The 27,265-nt window shown below is 38.4% G+C and overlaps 1 protein-coding gene and 1 long non-coding RNA gene across 3 annotated transcripts; both read right to left on the reverse strand.

Annotated features, from left to right (window-relative positions):
• Positions 1-5,418: 5,418 nt before the first annotated feature.
• LOC109244690 lies at positions 5,419-6,676 on the reverse strand. The gene is made up of 3 exons (XM_019411823.1): positions 5,843-6,676; positions 5,656-5,686; positions 5,419-5,543 (listed from the first exon to the last, which is right to left on the reverse strand). Exons 1-3 carry the CDS (start codon positions 6,674-6,676, stop codon positions 5,419-5,421), a joined length of 990 nt encoding a protein of 329 aa, XP_019267368.1.
• A 2,465-nt stretch (positions 6,677-9,141) lies between these two features.
• On the reverse strand, positions 9,142-10,571 carry LOC109244697. Of its 2 annotated transcripts, none has more exons than XR_002070722.1 (2): positions 9,602-10,571; positions 9,142-9,462 (listed from the first exon to the last, which is right to left on the reverse strand). It is a non-coding gene; the product is annotated as an uncharacterized LOC109244697 (long non-coding RNA). The 2 variants fall into 2 exon arrangements; XR_002070721.1 differs by having other exon boundaries at positions 9,558-10,571.
• Between the last annotated feature and the right edge of the window lie 16,694 nt (positions 10,572-27,265).

Here is a 27,265-nt window from a genome sequence, read left to right on the forward strand (position 1 = left end):
TACACTGATTTTTCCGGCAGTTACAGTGATTTTTCCAGCGTAAACAGTGATCCCCAGAAAAAAAAAATCTGCTTTTTCCGATACGATACTATAATAGCATTCGTATCGGAAGCCTTTAACTCACAATCCGTTGGATCCAATGCATTGAATCCCATCCAGATGGTTTCTTTACCGGATTATATTGAGTTTCTTCAGTACAAAGCACGTAAACAGACATCTTCAGGATTAGCCTCCGTTGTTCCAATAAATAGTAGCATGACTTGTGTCTCCCAATCTTCACCTTCTGAGTCTTGGGTCATTGATTCAGGTGCATCTGATCATAATTCTGGTAACAAATCTCTTTTCACTAGTATTTCATATTCTCAATCTCTTCCAACAGTCACACTAGCCAATGGGTCTCACGCCATGGCAACTGCAATAGGTCAAGCAAGTCCACTTCCTTCCTTACCTTTAGACTCCGTTCTTTATGTTCCTGGTAGTCCTTTTAATCTCATAGCCATTAGTCGCCTAGCCAAATCCCTTAAATCTGCTATTTTATTTCTTGATGACCTTGTTTTTATACAGGAATGCAGTACAGGGCGGATCATTGGTACCGGACGTGAATCAGATGGACTTTATTACCTTTTCCTTGCAAAATCACATGGACTCGCATCTTGTCTTTCTCCAATAACTTCTCCCGTTACTGATTCACCAGATTTATTACATAAACGGTTAGGACATCCCAGTCTGTCAAAACTTCAGAAAATGGTACCTGGCTTATCTCACTTGTCCACTCTAGAGTGTGAGTCATGTCAGCTCGATAAGCATACCCGCACCCATTTCTCGCGGCGTCTCGATAATCGAGCAGAGTCACCTTTTACATTAGTCCATTCAAATGTTTGGGGTCCTAGTCAGGTCAGTTCTACCTTGTGATTCCGCTACTTTGTCAGTTTCATTGATGATTATTCCAGGTGCACTTGGATATTTTTGATGAAAACCCGATCTGAGTTTTTTTCTATTTTCCAGGCCTTCCACGCTGAAATTCAAAATCAATTTAGGGTTTCTATCAGTATATTTCGTAGTGATAATGCCCCAGAGTATTTGTCTTTCCCGTTTCAGCAGTTTATGAACTCCCATGGATTATTCATCAAATATCTTGTCCGTACACATCCCAACAAAATGGGGTAGCTGAAAAAAGAATAGACATCTTATTGAAACTGCTCGTACCCTACTCATACAATCTCATTTTCCGCTGCATTTTTGGGGGCATGCAATTCTTACATCTTGTTATCTTATTAATCGTATGCCATCTTCAGCTATCCAAAATCAAGTTCCATTCTCTGTCCTGTTTCCCCACTTACCTTTGTTCTCTCTTCCACCCCGTGTATTTGGGAGTACGTGCTTTGTTCATGACCTTACACCAGGAAAAGATAAGTTAGCTCCCCGTGCTCTTAAGTGCATATTTCTGGGTTACTCAAGAACGCAAAAGGGATATCGATGTTATTCTCCTGACCTTCAGCGATTTCTTATGTCTGCTGATGTTACCTTCTTTGAAACTCAATCATACTTCACAGGTCCAGTTAATCACTTAGATATTTCTGAGGTGCTACCCGTTCCTTCTTTTGGAGATTCAGTCCCTATCTCCCATTCATCTTCCTCCATAACTCCACCGCCTACAGTTCCAGTTGCAGCTCCACCACCTATAGCTCCAGTGTCACCACCAAGTCCAGTTCCACCAACCATAGCTCCAGTGCCACCACCTAGTCCAGCTCAACCTTCTACAGCTCCACCACTCCTGACTTATCATCGTCGTCCGCCCCCAGCATCAGGCCCAGCTGATTCACGTCCTACACCTGACCCTGCTAATACTGCGGACTTGTCTCCTCTTAATCAACCGATTGCACTACGAAAAGGTATATTGTCCACACTTAATCCTAATCCTCATTATATTGGTTTAAGTTACCATCGTCTCTCATCATCCCATTGTGCATTTGTGTCATCTTTGTCCTCTGTTTCCATCCCTAAGTCTACAGGTGAAGCACTGTCTCATCCCAGATGGCGACAGGCTATGATTGACGAGATGTCTGCTTTACATACGAGTGGTACTTGGGAGCTTGTTCCTCTTCCTTCGGGTAAATCCACTGTTGGTTGTCATTGAGTGTATGCAGTCAAAGTTGGTCCAGATGGCCAGGTTGATCGACTTAAGGCTCGTCTTGTTGCCAAAGGATATACTCAGATATTTGAACTCGATTACAGTGATACTTTATCTCCCGTGGCTAAAATTGCATCAGTCCGCCTTTTTCTATCCATGGCTGTTGTTCGCCATTGGCCTCTCTATCAGTTGGACATTAAGAATGTTTTTCTTCACGGTGACCTTGAGGATAAGGTTTATATGGAGCAACCTCCTGGTTTTGTTGCTCAGGGGGAGTCTAGTGGCCTTGTATGTCGTTGCGCTGGTCCTTCTATGGTCTAAAGCAGTCTCCTCGAGCCTGGTTTGGTAAGTTCAGCACAGTTATTCAGGAGTTTGGCATGACGCGTAGTGAAGCTGATTGATGATAGGCTATAATTACGTATTTTAGTCGCTTAATACACTCTAATTTACTGCACTTTAATTGAGTTTGCGCTTTAATCGCTAGTGTTTTGCACTAACGGTGTGTTTTATGCCTTGTAGGAGTGATTTCGAGATATATAGATGTTATGGAATGAATTCAAGTGATTTGGAGCTTTGAAGTCTGAGTAAAAGCCCAAGGAATTAAGCCGGGATCATATTCGGGGATCAACGGATGATAAAACAACAAAACAAAGACTCGAGTAGGCATATTGCGCACTGTCTAGTAAAATGCACATAACTTTTTTCTCCGAACTACATTTGGGCTCCACAATATATGGTTGGAAATCTAACTCAAAGGGCTACAACTTTCATGTTTTACATTTTTCCAAATTCCAAACGGAATAGGGTCAAAAACGCGATTGAAACTGCGACTGCGGACCTGACGCGGCAGAACACTGCTGCAGATTCTGAAGGCCACTCTGGCCGCGGTCCTGGCGTAACCGCGGTAGGACCGCGGCAGGACGCGTAAATTTCAGTGACTAAAGTGCAAAACACGGTATTTTAAGCCCTAAACCCTATATTAAACGAGGGAAGCCGGCCAAGAAAGGGGAGAATGATTTTTGGGAGTGAAAAATATCAGAAGGAAGGGAAAGAGGCAAGGAGGATCATTGGGCATCAATCTTTAATCTTCTTCTTTGTTCTTTTACCTTTGAATATATTCTTTTGTGATTTTTGTTATTTTCATGAGTAGCTAACTTTTCTAATCTAAGGTTTTGGTGAAACCCGTTGGGGATGAATTGGTTGAATTAGTTTAATCCCTATTTGTTCAACTATGTTTTGATTGTGGTTAATTGAAAGGATCCTCAATTAGCCGTTCCTATTTATTATGTATCTGCTTGAGAGAATGTTCATATTTAGGTAGTTGTTTGAAAAACATCACTCCCGGAGTATAGGCGAGAGTCATAACCGAGGGTTTAGAGGTTGGATTAGAGATAACGGTACCTCGGGTGCGATCTAAGTGAACTGTAATGCGAATCTAGCTAGCGTAGATTGAGAGAGTGCATCTAGTAAATTATCATAATTGCTTGAGAGAGATTTATGATAGCTGGAGAGTTCATGATTGATAGAGGCAACTTAGTCAACGCTATAAGAAACATACAACCAAGGAAATCAACAACGGGGGAAACCATTACCTTAGACCTTTATTCTAATTGTTTACAATTCAAGCATAGTTAGTTTTCAGCTGTTTATTTATTTTCAATATTGTCTTCTTGGTGATATCAAACAGATATAGCTAAGCCTTGGTTCTCTGTGGGATTCGACTCCGGACTTTTAGACCGGATTATATTTGCAGCGACCGCTTATCCTTTTTAGGACTAGAGTTGGGCGTGATCACTGATCACTTTGTATTTTATCGACATTCTGCTTCAAATCTCTATATTTATCTGTTCGTTTATGTTGATAATATTGTTATTACCGGCAATGATCGGGATGGTATTAGTAAGTTGAAGCAACATCTCTTTCAGCACTTTCAGACTAAGAATCTGGGCAGATTAAAGTATTTTCTGGGTATTGAGGTCGCTCAGTCTAGCTCAGGTATTGTGATCTCACAACGGAAGTATGCCTTATTGTAGACCTATTCACACTCCGATGGATCCAAATTCTAAACTTCTGCCAGGACAGGGGGAGCCTCTTAGCAATCCTGCAAGATATAGGCGGTTGGTCACAGTGACTAGACCTGACATTTCCTTTCCTGTGAGTGTTGTGAGTCAGTTTATGGATTCTCCCTGTGATAGTCATTGGGATGCAGTTGTCCGCATTCTTCGGTTATATAAAATCATCTCCAAGCAAAGGCTTATTGTTTGAGGATTGAGGCCATGAGCAGATCGTTGGATACTCAGATGCTGATTGGGCAGGATCACCTTCTGATAGACGTTCTACGTCTGGATATTGTGTCTTAGTAGGAGGAAATTTGGTGTCTTGGAAGAGCAAAAAACAGAATATGGTTGCTCGGTCTAGTGCAGAAGCAGAATATCGAGCAATGGCTATGGCCAAATGTGAGCTAATTTAGATCAAACAGTTGCTCAAGGAGTTGAAATTTGGTGGATTAGTCAGATGGGACTTGTGTGTGATAATCAAGCTGCTCTTCATATTGCGTCAAATCTAGTGTTCCATGAGAGAACTAAACACATCGAGATTGACTGTCACTTTGTTAGAGAGAAGATACTCTCGGGAGATATTGCTACAAAATTTGTGAAGTCGAATGATCAGATTGCTGATATTTTCACCAAGTCCTTCACTGGTCCTCGTATTAGTTATATATGTAACAAGCTCGGTACATATGATTTATATGCACCAGCTTGAGGGGGAGTGTTAGTTTCACTGTATAAATAGTAGTAAATAACCCTAATCCTATATGTATTAGGAGTAGGACATGTATTGTATATATAGGGTTCATTGTAGCATTGTCAATTAACTAATCAATATAATATTTTTCTCTCGTGCATTCTCACAATTGCTAGTGAATTCTAGGCCATTATCAGTTGATATTGGTTTTGAATTGGTTCTCCACCATGTTTACAAAAGTTTTTATGACTTGAAGTGCATTGCTTTTACAACTTAGAAGATGTGTCCAGGTTGACCTACTGCATTCATCCACTAAAGTGAGGAAATACTTGAAATTATTATGTTTTGCCACATGATAAGGACCCCATAGGTCAACATGAAGAAGCTCAAAGATTTTTGTGGTATTGGCTATTTTCTGGGGGGAAGGGGAGTCTAGAGTGTTTGGACATGGGACAGATGGAACAAATAAATGGTTGTTTGGGAGAGAAAGATGCATGTATAGTAGGAATGCCTCTCATTTTATTTAAGGGTACATGACCAAGTCAATAATGCCACAAAAGATCCACACTGTCTCTGAGAGAGGTAGAGGAAAGAAGAGTAGAAGCACTGTCTTTATTGTTGCAGAGATTATTTACAGTAGGGTGGTGGGGATGGGATAGACAGTGTACTGCATTCATATCACTAGCATGATTAGAAAAATAAGGAAGTGCACACCTTGAAAAAGAAATGAGACTTTAGACATTGAGAAGATAGAAAGTAGAGTCCATCATACATCTTACCAATCTGCAGAGGCCTCTTTAGTGAAGGGGCCTGCAGTAGACAAGATGTATCAGAAAAGGAAGCAATACACTTGAGATGCACTGCTAACGAACTAATGGAGACTAGGTTAAACTTGAAGGATGGTATAAACAGGACCCTATGTAAGGTGATTTTTGGGGCTAGATGTACATCTCCTATTTGGGTTACTTTAACTTTGTAACCATTTGGTAATTTAACAAGCAGATGATATGGTAGATTTATAGTATTTTGTAAGTGAGTTTTATCGAAAGCCATATGATCTGAAGCTCCTGAATCTAATATCCACAAGTCAGCTTTTGCATTGAAACATTTGTATGATGGATTATCAAAATCAATGGAAGAAGTGCAAGCAATCATACCTGCAAAATTCACAGAAGCTCTACCAGAAACACTTGAATTGCTTTCTCCTCCATTTCCAACTTGAAAATGCTGCAGTAGACTGAGAATTTGTCCATATTGTTCCTTTGAAAGGCTCATATTCTGATTGTCTCCTTGATGTTCTGGTTCAACTGCTTTGGCTGACAACATGTCTGATGATATTCCTTGTACACTTGCAACTGCATTTGCCACAGTGCTCTTCCCCTTGTTGGACCTCATGTTGTTGTTATACCCTTGTGAATTCTGCTTATACTGCTGTGAGCCCTGTCCAAAACCTTGAGGGTATCCATGCAGCTTGTAGCATCTGTCTTTGGTATGTCCTGGTCGTCTGCAGTGGTCACAAAATGGCCTAGGCCTGCTGTTTGAAGTCTGATTCCCACTAGGTGAGTAATTTGTCTTAAAAGTTCTTCCCCCTACATTGACATTCAACGTAGCAGAATCAAAATTCAATTGGTTTCTGGGCTTGAATTCTCTCAAGTTCTCCTCCTGTATCAGCAAAGCAAATGCTTGTGCCATAGAAGGCAATGGGTTCATCATGAGAAAGCTTCCCCGAACAACTGTGTAAACCTCGTTAAGTCCCATTAGAAACTGTATGAGTCTTCTATCCTGCTCTGCCTTGTGCATGCTTTCCTTTGCTCCACAAATGCACACACAACTAAAGTGAGTTTTAGCACTTAGTGTGTTCAACTCTTCCTAGAGTTTCTTCATTTTTGTGTAATAACCTGTGATGTCAAGCACTCCTTGACTCAAATCGTTAATCTCTTTCTTGATTTGATACAACTTAACTCCATTCGTCTGATCATATCAGTCCTCCAATTCCTTCCGCAATTCAACAGAATTATTTACATACTCAACATTGTCTGCAATGTCCTTCGCTAAGGAATTCAGAATCCATGAAGTAACCATGTCATCACACCTCTCCCACTAGCAAAACTGTGGAGAGGTCACATCAGGCCTCACACACTCTCCATTGATAAAACCTAGCTTACTTTTTACTGAGAGGAACCTTAACACTCCTCTTCTCCAGGAACGATAACCAACTCCATCAAAGGGAACAGGTACTAAAGTAGAACCCGGACTATCAGATGTATGAATATAAAGAGGACTAGTTGTATCAATTACCGTTTGCGTGGTCGCCGCCGTCATCGCTTCGCCGGTTTGATCCAGAACCGCCATGAGAATATCAAATCAGCTAGATTACTGCTTGCCTAGCCGGAATTAAGCTCAGAAACCTCTATTCATTCACAAATTGTTGGTGGATGTGTCGATTTAGAGTTTTCCCCAAATTGTTTGTTTGTGAAAGAAAAACCCTAGCTTACTCTGTGATTGAAAATGAAAGAACAAAAATAGATTCAACAGCTTGATCGATTAAGAAGACCTCCACTCTAATACCATGTCAAGATTATAAGCTCTGAGTTAGCTCTACTCTTCCTCCAATGGAGGATTCTGAACGTTCTAGAATATGTAGTTCGAAGAGAGAAAGAAATGAATAGTGAGGAGTCGCTTATTTGGAAGAGTGAAACTCAAAATATCTATTACTGAGTATTGTCCTCTTTATACACATAAGCAACAAAAATACAACAACTAAACTAACCAAGCTGACAGCTAGAACCTTACTAAAAACAGACTAATGCTATGCTGACTCAGCAATGTATATACAAGTGTACAAGTGTGTATAAATATTGAATATAATCTCAATAAGGTACATATATTTTGTGTGGCTATAAATTATTACATAAATATAAATTGTTTCTAAATAAGGAAAGTGATCATTTTTTTTGGCACGGACTAAAAAAAATAAGTTCACATAATTAGGGAATAGTAGTTTGTGACCAGTCTTATAGTCCTAATAATATGTAAGTGATCAATTATTTGGTCTCAAGAAAAAGAACAATTATTTTCTCCATAAATGTTGTATCTGATATCCACTCATGATTAATTTACATTTATGCCAGGTAGATCTATTAAGACAGAGAGTAAAATGTTCTCTATCAATAATTTTCGATTTTCAAACTCAAAGTATATTTCTATTATATAGAAAAGTCATGATGGTCGACCAAGGCTATAGTTGTCATTTAGCTCAATTATAAAAGTGCTTTATCGAGATGGCTTTTTCAACACTAACACTACTATATTCTAGAAGATATCTCTTTCACCTTTCAATTCCATCTCCTATTCCAATTTAAGGTATACTTTTCTTTTAATTTTTCCCAAATCTTCTTCCAGTTTGTAAAAAGATTGATTGTTTTACCTTTTTTTTTCCCGTTATACTTGTTCAAGTTCTCCCCAGACTTCTCAAACAATTCTTTTTCCCGTTCTCTCTATTTTCTCAACAGTGTATTGCTACTTTCAGGTCTGCTCCTTTTAAAAAAAATTCCAAATATTACTGTTTTTCCCTTATTATATTTTCCGATCTTATTTGACTTTTGTAGTTAGAGAGTTAGGCGTGAGTTTGAAGAGTTTAGGATAGAACTTGGAGTTCTTCGTTTTTTTATGTATTTGCTGTTCTTTAAAGGTTGAATCTCTAGGAACAGGCTTTATGTATGTACAGAGGTATAATCTTTTTAAAGTGTTCTTAATTTTTAGTGTACATGCATATGATTGTCTTTGTTGTGAGTGTTTTATGGGGATATTTGGGGTTGTTTTACTTTAATCTTCTCGATATAATCATATATTTGCCGTGGTGCACTAATTCGATAAAGTTAAAACAGTAATGATTCTATATTTTTACGGATAAAATTACACGGTTGAGTGTGCACAGATGGAATCTTATACATGCAAATTACCTTTTTCTTTTGCCTTTATAAATTTTGCTGTCTGCTTATCTAGGGAATGTCTATGCATTGCTCCCTTTTTTCTGTTTGTTCTCGATGAAACTTAGTGATAAAAACTATCCAGAAGCTTATTGAACTTTGATCCCGATTTTCTGTTTACTGAATTCTGATAAAAAGAATTTTTTTTTATTAAAATCTGGCCGATCATCTTTCTAGTGAAGATGATGACCCTCCTACCGCTTTCTTAATATTTCTCCAAACTTATTTACAAGTATGCATTTTAGAAGTAAGAATGCAAAGTGTTTTTCTTAACTGTGAATTTAACTTTTAAAAGAGTGCAATTAGTTAACTAATTTCTATAAATATGTTAAACTTAACACAACATTATTTGCCGAATAATATGAATTCTCCCTTGATAGGAAAACATGCTCCGCAACGACCAAACAGTCACCTCAGCTGACCATTTATCATTTTGACACTTCAAGTGGTTATCAAGTGTACCTCGTGAACACCCGAGTTCGGCAGTTCATATGCGTGAGTTACGCTCGCCTCCAATCTTCTTCTCCGACGAGAGATGACCCCTCCGCTCTTGTTCATCTCGCCCCCTTTTCCTTCTTCCAAACTCCTCGTCCCCACCTACAATATGTAACAAAATTCACAATCTCTTAGTCTAAAAGACAACTTAATTACACTATTATTTGACTTGCTGGTAGGTTGAATTAGGTATTCACAGAGTTTTGCTACTGCTTCTTTATCACTGTGCTTCATTTCTTACTTAACTGTCGCCGATGGAACCAAGCAGAACAAGTGGAGCTTCGCTACCAGCTGCTAAAAGACAACTTAATTGGACCATGAAAGATTTCAAATTTTTAACCTCAGAAGGGAATTGGAGAAGGTCAATTATTAGAAATGGGACCGAAATTTTATGGGTGGTCAATTGATATTATTATGGTGTAGTGGCTGTTATAGATTTTTTTTTATTTTAAGATTGAATAAGATGAGGTGGATCACGTTGGAAGGTGAATAAGCTACTGATGTTGCCATGTTTAGGTCAGAAAAGTTTGGCGGTGGAGATGAATTATTTGGAAGAAAGTAAAATGAATGTGGGAAAAATTAAAAATACAGTGGGACCCACATAAAAGTTATGGTTAATCCGCATAAAGTAAGGTTAAATTTTTTTAAAAATGAAAAATTTTAATTTTGAGGGTTTTACGTGTTCATATGTGAATATAAAGCACCCACTTTGCTATGTCAGCATGAGGGTTCACCGGGTCGTACTTCTATTGAAAAAGAAGTGTCTAGTTGATAATGGCATCAATTGAGGCGTCTATCTGGTTACTGTGGACGACTTAAACAGGTTATTTATGTATTTCGCCATTTGAATTTAATTTAGTTTTTATAGAATAACAAATTGTGCATAAATATTTATCTGATAGCTCTTTAGAATCTGATTGTTCCTATATTATTATCATTATAACATATGATTGGACTGCAAAGTATCTGCCAGGTGACCAGGAGGTCACGGGTTCGAGCCGTGAAAACAGCCTCTTGCAGAAATGCTGGGTTAAATTGCGTACAATAGACCCTTGTGGTCTGGCCCTTCCCCGGACCGCGCGCATGCGGGAGCTTAATGCACCGCGACTGTTCTTATATGATTGTACTGCAAGTTCATTGTAGAAACACAATTGTTGTTGTTGTTATCTATTGATATTGTTGAACTAAATTTTAAATAGCTAAATACTGAATCGGCATATATATTTTTTCATTCTTTCTTATTGCTATTCACTTAACAGTTTTTTATAAGATTGATGCATTGCTTCTTTGTTAGACTTCTTCCATCGTGTAAAAATTACAAATTAAATGGTTGATAAAATTTTCAACTCCTCTTGTGAGTTGCTTTTAATACAGTTAATTAGTTTTACAGGAGACTTTTGGTGCTTTTAGATCAAGCACAAAAAAGTACTCCCTCTGGTCCAAAATAAGTGATTTTTTGGGCTTTTTCAAATGGTCCAAAATAAGTGATTTTTCCAGATTTCAAAAATGAATTAATTATTTTTTCCTACATTGTCCTTGAAGTAAATGGTGTTGGAATATGTGTTAGGAGTGTTTATGTGAGATAGTAAAGGTTAATATGGTCAATTCCATTGCTAATTAATGCTAAAAGATGGATTTCTTAATTTGTGTGAAAACATCCAAACAATCACTTATTTTGGACCGGAGGGAGTATAAAAATTTGGACAAAGATGTATGATGGGGTTGAGTTACCTATTTGTCTGGTTACTCAGTCATGCTGTTACAGTAGCTACTTACTAGCAAGAGCTATTGTTATTACTCAGTCATGTTGGACTGTCATTTTGTATGATTATCTTTGTGGATGTAATTTCAAAGGAGCAAAATTCTATTTTTCCGAACAAATTCTGAATATGCATACTCTAAGTAATAGACAGTCCTCGATGTTATCACTTTTACCAAGAATGGAACTTTGTTTCTGTGTTTGTGAAATTGTAGTTATTTAAAGTATGTAGGGATTAAATGTAATTTGAATTCCAAATGTTGGGCCCGCGCTATGCACCCCATCTAGTACTTAAAATAAAAATGGAAGAATTACAACCGTTCCACCACTCCTATCTGGTATATGTAAGTGATAATTGCCTAATCCAAGGTGGAAAAATGATTAAAGAAAGCCCAAAAATAATAGGAGTGCAGTAGAAGCACCTTCAAATGACATGGACACACGTGGAGCACACAAATAAAGAATGTCATTGGAGAGAATAGGAGATCAAATTAGGGGACCAATTGACATAACTTTGTGCCACGATTGGAGCCGGCAAACCCTCAATTGTGTTTTTCTGCACAAACGACCAAGTCAATTTGGCAATCATGTCGGCTTGGGTCATAAAATAGGACCCTCACACCCATCTTATTTTGTTCTAATGGATGACGAGAAAGTTAGTCACCAAAGTGGGGTTATGACATGGCCAAGACCCCTTATTGGAAAATGAAAACTATGGAAAAGAAACAGGTTTTACTTTTTACCTTTTCCAACATTTAAACGCAAGCAATGATGCTTCTTAACTGAAATCCTAATCCATGAAAAAAGGTCTTTTGTTTAGAAAAGAAATTTAAAAAGTGGGGTAAAGATTTGCTTTTGTGAAAAGTCGGTGCAATTTGATCATGTTACTTTCCTTTTCTCTTTTTTGCCCTTTGTTGAAAAAGATCCAAACTCCGACATGTCACTAAGGTATACTTTCTTACTTGGACTCCTTGTCCTCATGCTAGGCCACAACCACATCATCCTTATTCATATTTCCTCTTTTGCCCATCCATATACCATGAAATCTCATGTAGTATCCAGAGTGCTTTTTATATTAAATTTTAATTATTGTAGGGTTTAAGTCGAAAGTATGTGTTTAATGATATTTATATAATTCTCTGTTTAATATTAGCATAGGTTAAGTGGTTAACTGGCTTTTCATCGACTTGTAAAATAGGTTAACTTGTTAGACTAGTAATTTTTTTTGGTAATGAAATGATTTTATTTATCAGTGTCAATATGTATAATGTCAGAAAAACTGAGCCTGGACAGACCCCAGTCTCAAACAACTTTATACCCAACATCTTCGTAAAGATTAAGGATAAAAATTAGAAGAGCAAAGATCACCTTTAGCCCGCGATAAAATTATTTATATTCGTTAACCATAATAGTGTATAAATATATATATAAGTTGCTGTTCAAGTTCATCATCATCTTCTAATAAAAGTTGTTCGATCTGGTTAAGAACGGACTCATCTAAATTAAGATTTCTAACGTTGTTAGACAACTTGCAGTATTTGGCTATATGACCTGGTTTGCATTTGAAATATTTGCCAAAATTGGGAGTTTTGAAGTTTGTTGGTTTATGTTTATTGGAAAAGGTTTTGGATTTAGAAGAAAACGGTTTGGTCATATATATATATATATATATATATGACTATTATTTTAAGAGCGACTATACAATATTATTTTCCCCCGTAAAACATGAACGGAGAATTCATATCCAACAGAAGCTCCCCCACTCCCTTCTCGCACCTATTCCAGCAGATAGCATCTTCTCCCAATCGATCTTCTAATCTATAAAGGAATCAGGCTGCAGTTGCCATATAGGAAATTTTGAGAATCTGAACTATATCTTCTTTTTCCTTTTTGTTCTCTCTTGACGACAAGTGCTAACTTCCCTCCCCTAAACAAGAATATTAATTTGCTTCACTTTTGGATTGTTCCAAACCAAGACTTTTTAACAATTTTTTCTTTTTTTTTATTATACTCTCTGTTGAAATTTACATCAATCTATTTCTTTTCAAGTTTCTTCTAATTAATATTCACTTTATCGTAATCGACTTTCTTATGAATAAATATTACACTTCTAAATAATAAAATAAACTAAAACGTTTATTAACTGTCCACTTTCTATCCCTAATTTAAACACTATGTTAATAAGCTCGTCTTAAGTTTACCTTTTAAGTTGATAACTCATATAGAATTTAGGAAAAAAAAACTATACTCAATGGTGTGTATTTACTACCTGCACTTCATTTTTAAATATTTAATATACATACCTGGTTGGGTATATTCCTAAAAGAGTGTGTAGACTGGAAATTAAAAAAAGGTAAACTTGTCATTTTTATTTAACTTCATGAGAGAATGATTAAGCGTTTACTTTCAAGTAATTGGACGTTAAATTTGTTCAATACACTAATGGAATCAAGGCATATGGGATTTACAGGATATAATTTCACGAGATACCCTTTACAACTTTTACTCCTTTTTAGACCATTCTTTAAGAAAAAAATTAAAGATGAAGAATAAATTGTGAGCTCCGTTTGTTTAATTTATGGTCAGATTAATATAAGATTCTCATTTTCTGTCATTCACGTTATCTCAAACACATATCACTTTTTATCATCAGTAGAAGAGTATTTTTCTTTTCCTTTATCATTATAGCAGGAAGGAAAACTTTATAAAGTGGAAAAGATATTCTGCCTTTTATGGATATGATTTTCATGTACACTATTTTTCACAAGAATTTTAAGAAGGTACGGAACAATAAAAGATAGGTCCTCAGATCTCAACGGAGCAGAGTGCATACAGCAGTACAAAATAGAATCTGAGGTAGAACTGAATTCATGGAAATTTCCTAACCAAAGAACACAAATTATATGAAGCCTAACTTCTATAACCAACATCTATTGGCTGACCGTAAAGACAGGAACAACTAGTCACTATTGACAGTGTTAATAGCTTTTTCAGTATCAATGTATTTAATAGATTTTAATATATTTAATTAAAAAATGGCAGTCTGGTGTGCACCGGCATTTCGTGCTCATGCATGATCTCGGAAGGATCACACCCTACACTATTTATTTGATGAACAGAGTTTAATTTTCGTACATGGACAATACTAATATGTTCTTTAGTATATAATATTGTTTATGTACAAACATTAGATTATGTTCATTAAATAAACGTTGAAAATATAGATAAAAGAAAACCTTATCCACCTCCCTAAAATTCTGGCCTCCATCATTGCCAACTTCTACGCTCCAAATTCCTCAATCCCCCACGGAATCAAATGCCCATAATACCAAATCATTGGCGGGTCCCTATCTTGTCTCATCCCCTCACCTTTTTAATATCTCTAGCACCTCCTTCGCACGTGACAATGTGTTTCTCTTTTTCCTTTTTCCTTTACCTTTTACTATCTCTTACGGCACCAATTTATGTTTTTCCTTTTTTTTTTTTTTTTTTTTTGATAATGATGCTCACGCAGGTTGTGTACTTGTGTTATCTCGACTATTTTATTGGAAAGAATGATAACCCACTATTATTTTTATTTTTGAGAAAATGCATAAAGCACCCATTAAACTTATCCGGAAAAATTATTTATATACTTAAACTTTACGGGCGACCTTCTAGCCCTTATTCTAAACTTAAGTGAATTTAATACCCTCTTGAGTGATGACCTGGCGTAAAACGTGTAGTTCATTTTCTAGATGCGCGTGAACGCAAAAAAAAAAATAACTTAAAACTAATTTAACGGTCCAGGTGTCACTTTTGGATATTATAACTAATTAACTTAAGACTACTTTTTTCTCTTTTCTTATTCATTTTTCTTTTCTTTTTCGTTTTTTTTTTTCTCTTTCTTCATTTAACAGAAGCAGTGAACTGAGCGCTACCTTGGCTAAAATATCCATTTCTGGTGACCTTATTCTTATCTCCATCCTTGTTCAATTGAGATTTTCTCCATCCGATTTTTCATCTATTTGCTGAAAAATACCTCTTTAGAACCAGAAATAGTGTTGAAAAGAAGATAAGGTGTCACCGAAAAATTCTCCGACCGGAGAAAATTTATAGGCCCTTAACTAGTAGCTCTATATCTCAGGTTTTATTCACTCTTCCAATACAAAACTAGGAGGAATAAAGTGACAAAAATTCTACTAAGGAAACCCAGACGAGGGAAATTAGGAGCACAAACCCAACTCGTCAAAAAATAGGGTACCAACGATACCAAACTTTCCGTCCAACCAAAAATTTCTCTCTATCCCAAGCTTTCCCACCCTTTTTCTCCTTAATTTCGTGTAATGTTAAAGCCACAAATAAATTTATCTACAATGAAAAAACAAGAATAGAGATGGAGTTATTTAAGGGAGGTTATCCTTCCCGTTTCTGTTGATATCGTTCGGGAGTGTCTTTGTTTTCAATCAACAAAATTCGAGATTCATCTATAATGTAAAAACATATGAATACATAACGCAGATACATTTGAATACATATATACATCTGAATGAACAAATTATATTAATTAAAAAAATATATGAATACATTCATGAAATACAGCGAGACAGTGAATACAATGAAATACATGGAATATAGCGAGATACATTGAAATACAATGGAAAAAAAAAGACAATGAATACAATGAAATACATCGAGATACATTGAAATATATGAACAGAATTTTCTGTTATTACACTGTATTTGTAAAATAAATTCTGGAAATATAAATAAATATAAACAGTAATGAATATAAACAGAAATGACATAAACCAATTCGAGCTCACTGAATTCACAGTGTTTCCTTAAGGAATTTAATCCCCTCCTAGTACCCAAGGTTATGGATTATTTCCTCCCAGGATAGAACGAATTACACACTGGTGAGTGGTACTTCAAACCCCAGTGTTTCAGCGAACACAAAGTCCGGTAGCAAATCACACTTACTTTTTGCTTTGTTTTGATGCTAAAAGTATGCAAAAGAAGGAGAGGAAACTCAGAAAATTATAGTTAAAATTCTGAGCAGAATAGTGTTGTATTTATAGCCAAAGTTGGGTCCCTTCAGAATGGCTGTTTATGCAAAACGCCCACAACATAAATGTCATTACATAAATGGCCATTTACTCAATAATAAAGAGGGAAAATAAAGAGGGAAAATTGAAGAGGGTAGTTACTTTTCTGTTACCAAAACAGAAAAACGGATTGGATTTAATATTAATATTTAATATTAATATTTTGTTATTAAAACAAATATTTAATAACATTTCTGTTAATATTTTACTATTAACAAATAAATTTGGTCCAAAAAATTAATCAATCAATCGATCATTTGACCAAATCCAAATCCAAATCCGAATCCGAATCTGAATCCGAAGCCGAAGCCGTAGCCGTAGCCGAAGCCGAAGCCGAGCCGAGCGAGCGACGACGACGACGGCACGAGGCTTGCCTTCTTCTCAACTCTTTAAGAGCTAGAAGAAGAGCAATTGCTTATATACCCATAAAAAACCTCTTCCTCTTCCAATATGGGACAATGCCCATTTGCAAAGGGAGGGGGAACTTAAAATTTCACTCAAAAATTTCATTTCCCTCTATTTCCCATTCACCCTCTTTTAAGTATTTAATATATTAATTAAATACCTTAAAAACCCAACATCTTCAAGTTGCTCAGCCCAAACTCCGTCGTCTTTGTTCAAGAACAACCCTAATGTCGTCTCGTCGAGAGGGCCGCGATTCTGACTCGAAACGCCACTGTTCCCGTTTCGATCAAGAACCCAGTCCCGTTTCGATCTGTATTTGGGAGCAGCAGTTCGCCATGAAGTACAAACACCACCAAAAGCAATGAAATCTTCCATCACTTTAACACGCTTTGCAATCGTAGTAATGAGTTCGTGCGGCAATTCTGCCCAGTTCGCCATAGCAGAAGTGGATGGAAGAGGGAGGAATATGTAAGGCGGCTTCTAGGGAAAAATAGCAACAGGAGGATTGTAATGCTTCTACGGCTGTAAGGATTACAAGACAAAACAATTTGAGGGGATTTATTTAGGAGCGAAAATCTATCAACTTTAACACTTACCACAACTTTGGAGCAAAAGAATTTGAAAATTTTGCGAGACAATGGAGATGAATCAGTGGAGAATCGTGGTTGTATTCGTGTAGAAAGACTGGAGTTGAGAGAGAGAGGGTGGAGAAAAATCGAAAAGAATGAGAGAGAAAAATAATACAAGCGTATTTTATGGCTTAAGGGTAGGAGGTGACCATAAATAGATATTTGGCTATAAAAATCAAAAGGTAGCTATGGAATATAATTTTTTAAAAGGATATTTATTTAAAATAAATAAGGTATCAACCTTTGGCATAGGCGGTAAAAATTCATTTTTTTGGTTAGGATAATATCGGTTAGTTCTCTGCACGGGCAGTCTTTAATTTGGAACATTGACTGTTATTTTTCCCTTTCTTCACAAAAGAATAGTAATGCAAACGACAAGAAGTAAAATAAGTTTTGTTTGACCAAAAAGCATAAACTTTCGGTTAAACTATTAAATCTTATGTAATAAGGAGTTACACCTAGTTAGTAATAATATCTCTAGATTTAAAATAGTTGGTAGGGAAAACGTGGGATAGTGATGGTGGGAAATTAAAACAATGCGCATTTAATATTCCGAAGGATTTGAGCAATAATAGAGGAACATCAAGCAATAAATGGCGTTTATGTAAATAAGGAGAATATTTCACCCAATATTGAATGAGGTGGATGATTGTTCTTTCTGATAGTGATGAATGACAGACAAATCCTAGATATTGGAACTATTCTCGGATCTGATGGAAAAGTATGAAATAATGGATGATGGAATCTTAGTAAAAAGGTAGAGTTTGTAACTTTGTATCTTTTCTAGAGAGAGAGTCTTCTTATCAAAAGGTGTTCTTACCAAATGAATATTACATTCCTTATCCCCTTATCTCTTTTTCTATTTATATGAGACATATCCCCAATCAACCCTAATTGTACAAGTGCATTGAGTATTCTCTTAAATATCCTATTACAAAACTAGCCATTAATGCTCTGTTCTTGATGCTCGACCTCGACCATTGTTGACAGCTCGGCTACGAGTCCCATTGTTTACTAGTCGACCTCGGCGACATCATTTTCCTTAACGCCACTTTATGCTAAATTCTCTTAGGGCAGATTTTGACCTATACAGTTAGTCCCTCTGCTTATTGAGGCCGACCCTGGACGACCTTGATGAGCTGCTTTGTTAGTTGTGGTTGAGAAGTTAAGGCAAGCAGGTCGAGTAGTAGAATTTCAAACGAGGTAGCAACGTGGCCTTTCGTGAGCCGCAACATAGGGTCATGTCGATTCATAGTGATGTCATGGCATCATGCGTCATTATTACGCATTTTCCCGGTATCTTGCATCGTGTCCCGTGCCTTTGCCGTTTCGATACCTGAGCCGGGTTACGACGATTTGATTTCTCGATATTGATGCTTGAATTCTTATAAATAGGGATATGAAACCCTTTGACTTATTCTTTGCAATCTAGATATTGAATCTCGGTGGCCAGGCCTGCCTAGTTGTCTACTTCCATTCCGCCTCCTGTTGCGGCTAGGTCAGCTCGATCATCGACTGCATCAGCACCAGAAACTCCGGCCTCTCCCTTGCTTCTTTTAATAGATGAAGATTCATCACTAAGCGAGGAGGTTTTGACCTCTCGTAAAAGGAGGTCGGTGGACGTCAACGATGGGACAATCCGAGACGTAGATTCTACAAGGGGTCATCGCAAGCCGGCCACCGTCATGCTTAAGGACGATGCAGATCTGCCATCTGAAGTTCCACCATCAGCGAGGGCCGTGGAAGGCGTACCTTTCCCTGATGCCGAGGTTGGAGTTGGTGGGCCACCTATGGAAGTTGTGGGTACCGTGCTTCGAGATGAGCCATCTTCCTCGAGGCCGGCTGACATTCTTTCATTCACCGATGGGAGAGTTAAGGGTGTTGCTGAGGACGGCTATGAAACGGGCTCCGATCTTGATGCCAATGAGGTGCAGATGCTGAGCGAGTGGTTTACTCGGGTTGAAGTAAGGTTGGAAAGGCCCACTCGTACCATTGTGGTCCCTATGGACCGAGACCTACTGGTGAACACGGAGTACGTGGTCCCTTCATTAGGTCCTCTTTGCTCTGATGTGGAAAGCAAAACTCTCCAGAAACTAGACGATGCTGCCCTATCGACGGGTATAGTCGGCCTCGCCCTTAGGGTACGCTTTTCTGACCTTTTTAATTTTCGTGCCTTGCACTTCATTTTTATTTTTTGTTTGACTTTGGTTTTCTTCATCTCTTCCTCTCTCTCTCTATCTCTTTTTTTTCAGACCATTATTCTGGAGATCGAGAATACCCACTGTGAGGAGAGGCACAAAACTATTTTTCGGAAGATGGAGCAGAAGTACCGTGAATACTGCAACAAGCTCCGCGAGATCTGTAGGCAGTTTGGCGAGAGTGGTAACTTTTAGGCTATCCAAGACCAGATGAAATAGAAAGATGACGAGTTGATGAGAGTCATCGACAAATGCAGCATCCTTGAAGGGGCGTTGAGAGACAAAGAAGAAGAGCTCGAGGTGAGCAAGGAGTTGAGGCCCAATGTGCGGATCTACAGTCCCAAGTGGTTTCGTTGGGGGCGGGCTCGAAGAATATCTAATCAAGGCAGATGCTCTGAGTGGCGAGGTCGCCGAGAAGACATCGGACTTAGAGAAGACTAAATTGGCTCGGTTGGGGGCTTCGACGAAAGTGAAGGCTTTGGAGGCCGTAATCCGCATTCTTCGATCTGAGGGGAAGGTGATTTGGAGATGGCCAAGCTCAGGGAAGAGCGGCTCGATGAGAGAATAGGGGAGCTGGCGAAAGAGGTTTCGAGCCTTGGTGACCAAGTTGTCATTCTCGAGGCTGAGAAAGCACGATTATTGGCTTAGTCGTCCTCTTCTCACTCTTCTGCTTTTTTCTTGATATTTCGCGCGATTTGTATGAGAAGTGGATTAACGTCGAGACCCAACTAGATATATTTAGAGATTTGATGATGGCGAGGAAAGTTTCTGAGGCCGACTTCGAGGATGCTCGTGCTAAGGCGCGTACAACTCGGGTCGCTTATGGATATGACCCACTACACCAGAGGCCGGTGATGACGAGGAGGATGTTGGTATGGATCAGATTTAACAGGACGCCTAGTATGAGGATGAGTACCCCGATGGCGATGGCAGAGAGACGGGTAGAGATGGCGTTGCTGGGTTAGGCGGCGAGTAGTTGTTTTTCTTTCTTTTTGCTTGTAAATTTTGTACATATTTTTGTGGGCATTTGTTCTAGCCTCTATAAGGATTACATTTTAAGTATGAAATGCCATTTTTGTTGCTCGTACCTGACTCTTCTCCTTCTGTTCGGGTTTGTATGCCTCTTTCTTTTGTTTTGCCGTTTGGTCGCTTTAGTCGTAAAAACGTGGTTCATGTGTGTTGAACGAGGTCGAAACAAAACTCAGTTTTGATCGTGGCTGAGGGACAATAGGTGTTAATTAGAACGAGATCGAATGTAACCTGTGCTTAGTTAATTATGGCCGAGGGCCGAATAAGCGTTAATTCGGATGGGGTCGAATGTAACCTATGCTTAACTAATTCGAACAAGGTCAAATGTAGTTTTTACTTAATTATGGTCGGGGGCCAAATGGGTATTGATTCGAACGAGGTCGAATGTAACCCGTACTTAGTTAATTCAAGCAAGGTCGAATGTAACTTTTACTTAGTTAATTCGAGTGAGGTCGAATGTAACTTTTACTTAGTTAATTTGAGCAAGGTCGAATGTGTGAGCACGTGATTTTTGCCCTAAGCAATAATTCCCAAAATTTCAAACAAAACAATTTCTTTAGTATTTTATAATTTTTTGTGAATTTTGTGGCATTTTTTTTGGTAATTGTTGCATTTTTATTTGTGCATTTTAATTCATATAAAAATACAAAAATATGCATTTTTGCATTTAGGATTTAATTTCATATTTTAGTATTAATTTGTTTTAGAACAAAATGTTAAGAAAATAACAAAAAGGGTCCATTTTGCATTTTTTGGTATTAGTTTGCATTTCTCTTTAGGAATTAATTAGGAAATATAATTGTTAGAGTCAATTTATTTTTAGTTTTATTTTAGCATTTTATAAAATCAGAAAATAAATAAATACAAAAATATAAAATAAAATAAAATACAAAAGCAAAATAAAGAAAATACAAAGAAAATAAATTGGTCTCAATAAAATGCCCAAATTGGGCCAAAAATGGTTTAGCCCACCCCAAAAAACCCCTCAAAACCGGACCAAACCACTGGCCCAAACGCCCTGCCCGGTTCAATTGCCCCATACTCAAAACAACGTCGTTTTGACGTCGTTTAATCATGACCGTCCATCCCCTCAAATCCAACGGGCTGGATTGATCCTTCAATTCAAATAAAATTGTCCGAATTATACCCAAAACCCTAAAACATCCCTCACCCTCCTCGTACTCCCTCCGGCGTTGCCCCACCGTCCTCCTCCCATCTCCGTCGTCCTCCGCCCTAGTGCCGCCGGCCGGAAATCGCCGCCGCCGGCGGCGATGCTCCGATGGCCCCCAAAATTTCACACCATACTCTCCTTCACCTCGTCTTTCCAACCCCCACATCCATGGCCCTCGAATCCTAACCCACCTCCTCGAATATCCAATCTAAGTCTTCCGGCCAAGTCACAAACTTACCCAAATCCGACCACACGAACACCCTAGTGGCTCCTCACTCTCCACACCCTTAATCCACAGTCAAAATCCTTCGAACATGCCTTGAATTCGTCAAATTTGAGTTTGAAGCCAAGAACCCTAGCCGCCGCCTTAGGTATCTGGTGGCGGCGCCACCATAAATCATCCCCAAAATCGCACCCTATAGCCTCCATGACCCCCTCATCCTGAATCCCAAGCCAAAACCCCTCAAATCTAAGAAGAGCCTCATAAATTGCAGATCAAGGGTTTCTGTTCATATCGCCGGAATTTCTCGGGTTAGTCAAGGGCTTGTTTGGTTTCGAATTATATTATGTGGTTGTTCTTAGAGAGAACAAAACACATAATATTGTTTGAGAACCAAGTGGGAAGTCAGTCAAGGTTGAAGCCTAGGTCAATAAGTTTCTTTCTCGATTTTTTATTGTTTTCATGAGTTTTGGTTTTTGTTAGTTAATTCTTGCTTTTGTTGTTAGTTAGCTTGTTTTCTGTGCTATTTCTGAGTTTTAGTTTGGTTAATTCTAATTTGATTTTCGTTCTATTTCTGTTAGTTTTAATGTTCAAATGTCGGGTTAATTAGTCAAGCGATTAATTGTTAGTTCAATCGGATTTTCTGTTAGTAATTTGTTTGTTTGAGTTCTTCAAGATTGGGGTTCATTAGGTTTAATAGTCTGATTTTGTGTTTTGGATCCATATTTGTTCAAGTAGTTGTGCAGAAGTTAGTTTGTTCAGTAGCTATTCTAAGTAGTCTAAGTAATCAATTTAAGTACTGTTAATGCATGATTTTGATTAAGTAATTGTTCTTTAGTTCTTCGTTTGTTTTCAAGTAATGGTTATGTTTAGTTTGGGGTAATTGGTTATAGCTGATAATGGTAATTTGGTGAATTGAGACCTAGATCGAAGGTTAACTATTGCAGAATAGATTCAGGGGTTTTGTTTGGGTCTGGGTAGTAATTTCAGGGGATGCTAAGGATAGTTTAGGCATGGGAAAAGGGTAGTGTTATTAGAAATAGTAATTTCAGAATTAATACAAGGGTAGTTTAGGGATTCTAAGGGTAGGAAAATCAGAATAGAACCCCCTAGGACTTTCTAGAAGGGGTTTTAAACTGAAATTCAGTAAACTTAGGGTAGTTACTTGTGTAATAAGTCAGAAAATAAAGGTTAAAAAATAGAATTAAAATAGGGACTAAGGGGTAAAGTGAAAAATCTGAAATTGGACCCTAAGTTTGCCTATAAATAGGCATTCATTTGCCTTGTATAACAAGTTTGGAACCCCAAAAAATTCCCCCCAAGAATCACTCTTCAAGTTTCAGATCTGAGAATTCAAATCTGAGATCAAAATCTTCTTTCAGTTCTTAGTTAAAACAAAAAAAAAAATGCAACAAAAAATAAACAAAATATAAGCACTGTTACATTGATCTTTGGTTAATTTTGATCAACTCTCTGCTCTGCTGATTGCTGAGGTTCCTCTGAGGTTTAGTGATTGGTTTTTCGAGTGGTTTTGGGTTTATTCAAATTGATTTTGAGTTTCTGTGGGTGTGTTCAAGCTGGTTTTCGAAATTGTTCTTGAATCTGCTGGTTTTTGAAATCATTTCTGGACTGCTGGTGTATTTTCTGAGCTGTGCTAAGCATCAGTGTGCTGCTGCCTATTATTCTGTTGCTGATCTCCTATTCTTCTGTTGTGATTCAATTCTCAGGTACACATTTTGAAACTGCCTCAATGTAACTTACGAGTTTGTGGAGATGAGTGAAATGCAGCATAGTTCCTGATAATTTTGTGTTATATCTCATGTAATCTCATGAATTTCAGTAGATCATGGTTTGTAATTAAGACTGAACTGTTATTTTGGACTATTTCGGATGGTTTGGACTGTTTCACATTTTAGTATAACAAATGTAGTACAAATAGATTTAACGTAGTTGGAGTTGATTGTTTAAATCTCATTGTAGTCAAGTAGTTTCTAAGTTTCAGCATGTTGATACAAAAAATGATACAATCATATTATTAGTCAGTATGTGTATTGTAAAGGTATTTGATTCTATAATTCAGGCTTCAATTTTTTTCAGTAATCACCTATAGCTTCCATATAAAATCAGGATACATGCAAATAGCTGAATTAACAAATTCCCTTGTTAAATTGAATTGTCATTAGTGGTTGTTTAGGTTGAATTCTCACAACTGAATGGGTTTGAATTTCAGAACGTCTATTGACTGAGTTAAACTATAAGTTGTCAAGGGAATGTGCCATACTGGGCTCGACTGCCAGGCCCAAACGGCTGTCTGCAATTACACCTTTCAGTCCAGGCCCATAATCGGCCTGCCCTTTGGGCATATCTGATTAACAGTTTTTATGAGGGTTGCCTGCAAGGCCCAACATGATAAGGATCTGTTTTCATGAGGGCACATGGACCCAAGTACAATAATTCTTAGACAATGTTAAAATAGGACTTTTCTTTTATTGATAGAGTCGAAGCCCAATAGAAAATCATAGCCGTTTTAGGATTGACCTTTAAATAAATGATGAGACGAGCCTCGCCAGATAAAAATATAAATTGCGGGGCCCTTAATAAATGCTATAAAAATACTTAGACTCCGGGACGAGCCGTTTAGCGAATTTCACGGTTTTCCCCAAAGATGATAACGCGTAGTTGCTTTAGGCGCGTATTTTAATAATATTACTTTCCTAAATTCGAGTGCACATTTATGTGACCCAAATCCAAATCTCAACGAAGTCAAAATGTGTTAACAATCACGGGTGCACTGGTGCGACGTGGTTCGAGATGCATTTTCACGACGTTGCAATTCTTATAAAAAATAAAAAAATAATAAAAGCGGTTTACTAATAAAAGCACATGAGTTTGGACATGTTTTTGAAATCAGATAAAATCAAATACAACAGTTGAGCGACCGTGCTAGAACCACGGAACCCGGGAATGCCTAACACCTTCTCCAGGGTTAACAGAATTCCTTACTCGGATTTCTGGTTCACGGACTGTTAACAGAGTCATAATTTCCTCGGATCGGGATTCAACCGGTGACTTGGGACACCATTAATCTCCCAAGTGGCGACTCTGAATATTAATAATAAATCCCGTTCCGATTGTCCTTTAATTGGAAAAACTCCTTTACACCCTCACAGGTGTAGGAAAAAGGAGGTGTGACAGAATGTAACTTTTACTTAGTTAATTCGAGCGAGGTAGAATGTAACTTATTTAATTCGAGTGAGGTCGAATGTAAATTTTACTTAGTTAACTCGAGCGAGGTCGAATGTAACTTAGTTAATTCGAGCGAGGTCTAATGTAACTTAGTTAATTCGAGCGAGGTAGAATGTAACTCTTACTAAGTTAATTCGAGCGAGATTGGCTTGCACGGTCGCTCGTTCTTCTCTATTGGAGCGTATCTGTGATCGGCAGTTTGATGATCCCCATTTATGTGTCCTGAGGGACACGATGCAGCGTGGAGGTGCCACGAAGGTGACCTTGGATGATGATGGTGTTTTGAGATATCAGGGGCGAGTTTGTGTGACTAATGTTGATGGGATTCGAGAGTTGATCTTAGTAGAGGCCCATAGTTCTCGGTATTCTATTCACCCGGGCGCCGCGAAGATGTATCAGGACTTGCGGCAGCATTATTGGTGGCGTAGGATGAAGAAGGACATTGTTGCGTATGTGGCTCGGTGTCTGAACTGTCAGCAGGTCAAGTATGAGCATCAGAGACCCGGTGGTTTGTTTCAGAGGATTGAGCTCCCCGAGTGGAAGTGGGAGAGGATTACCATGGATTTCATTACTGGACTTCCGCTGACTCGGAAGAAGTTTGATGCTATTTGGGTCATTGTTGATAGCTGACCAAGTCAGCGCATTTCATTCCAGTGGCAGTCTCCTATTCATCCGAGAGGTTAGCTGAGATTTATATCCGGGAGATTGTTCGCCTTCATGGAGTGCCAGTATCTATCATTTCGGATCGGGGTACGCAGTTTACCTCGCGCTTCTGGAGAGCGGTTCAGCAGGAGTTAGGTACCCAGGTTCAGTTGAGCACAGCGTTCCATCCTCAGACGGACGGTCAGTCCGAGCGGACTATTCAGATTTTGGAGGATATGCTCCGGGCTTGTGTTATTGACCTTGGAGGTTCATGGGATCAATTCTTGCCTTTAGCAGAGTTTGCCTACAATAACAGCTACCAGTCGAGCATCCAGATGGCTCCTTATGAGGCCTTATATGGTAGGCGGTGTCGGTCTCCGATTGGATGGTTCGAGCTGGGAGAGGCTCGGTTGATAGGTACAGATTTAGTTCAGGAGGCCTTGGAGAAGGTCAAGGTCATTCAGGACAGACTTCATTCAGCTCAGTCTAGGCAAAAGAGCTATGCGGATCGTAAGGTTCGAGATGTATCTTTCATGGTTGGTGAGCGGGTATTGCTCCGGGTGTCGCCGATGAAGGGCGTGATGAGGTTCGGAAAGAAGGGCAAGCTTAGCCCTAGGTACATTGGTCCGTTTGAGATTCTTGATCGAGTGGGAGAGGTGGCTTATAGACTTGCATTGCCACCTAGCTTATCAGCCGTGCACCCAGTTTTTCATGTGTCTATGCTTCGGAGGTATCACGGCGATCCTACCCATGTATTAGACTTCAGCACTGTCCAGTTGGACAAAGATTTATCTTATGAGGAGGAGACGGTAGCTATCTAGATCGGCAGGTCCGACAGTGAGATCTAGGAGTTTTCCTTTGTTCGTGTTCAGTGGAGAGGTCAGCCCCCTGAGGCTCGACCTGGGAGTCCGAGTCCGATATGCGGAGCCGTTATCCACATCTGTTTCCCCGACTCAGGTACTTCTTTCTTTTGTGCCGTTCGAGGACGAACGGTTGTTTTTAGAGGTGGAGGATGTGACGACCCAAAGGGTCATCACCTGTTTCCTCATCCATCCGTGCTTTCGAGGCCTTAAAACCTCATTTTTTTTTTTACTTGCCTCGATTTGCGTGCGCATTCCGGGCGCGTAGCCGAAAAGCTTTTTATGTTGAAATATGTGAATTCCGTGAAAAATTTGAAGAATTTTTGATATTAATATGAATTATAGTTGACTTTGGTCAACATTTTTGGTAAACGGACCCGGACCCGAGATTGGACGGTCCCAGAAGGTCCGTAGAAAAATATGGGAACTCGGCATGTGCCCGAAATCGAATTCGAGGCCTAGAGCCCGAGATATGAATTTTCCGTGAAATTGTTTTTTCTGAAATTATTACAGAAAATAAAAATGAAATTGATTAAAAGACTATGGTATCGGGCTTCGTATTTTGGTTCCGACGGCCCGGTACAAGTCTTAAATATGTGTTAAGCGCTTTCTGTAAAGTTTGGTCGAAATCGGACGTTGTTTGACGTGTTTCGGACTAT

Source organism: Nicotiana attenuata, unplaced genomic scaffold (genome assembly GCF_001879085.1).
Source record: "Nicotiana attenuata strain UT unplaced genomic scaffold, NIATTr2, whole genome shotgun sequence".
NCBI lineage: Eukaryota > Viridiplantae > Streptophyta > Magnoliopsida > Solanales > Solanaceae > Nicotiana > Nicotiana attenuata.

What these genes read in the sequence shown, in the direction of transcription:
- LOC109244690 (XM_019411823.1), bottom strand. Translation starts at nt 6,676, where the DNA reads ATGCACAAGGCAGAGCAGGATAGAAGACTCATACAGTTTCTAATGGGA. An exon ending in CAAATGGTTACAAAGTTAAA is followed by an intron (nt 5,687 to 5,842) that starts GTAACCCAAATA and finishes TGTCTACTGCAG; the next exon opens with GCCCCTTCACTAAAGAGGCC. An exon ending in AAAGAGGCCTCTGCAGATTG is followed by an intron (nt 5,544 to 5,655) that starts GTAAGATGTATG and finishes ATATGAATGCAG; the next exon opens with TACACTGTCTATCCCATCCC.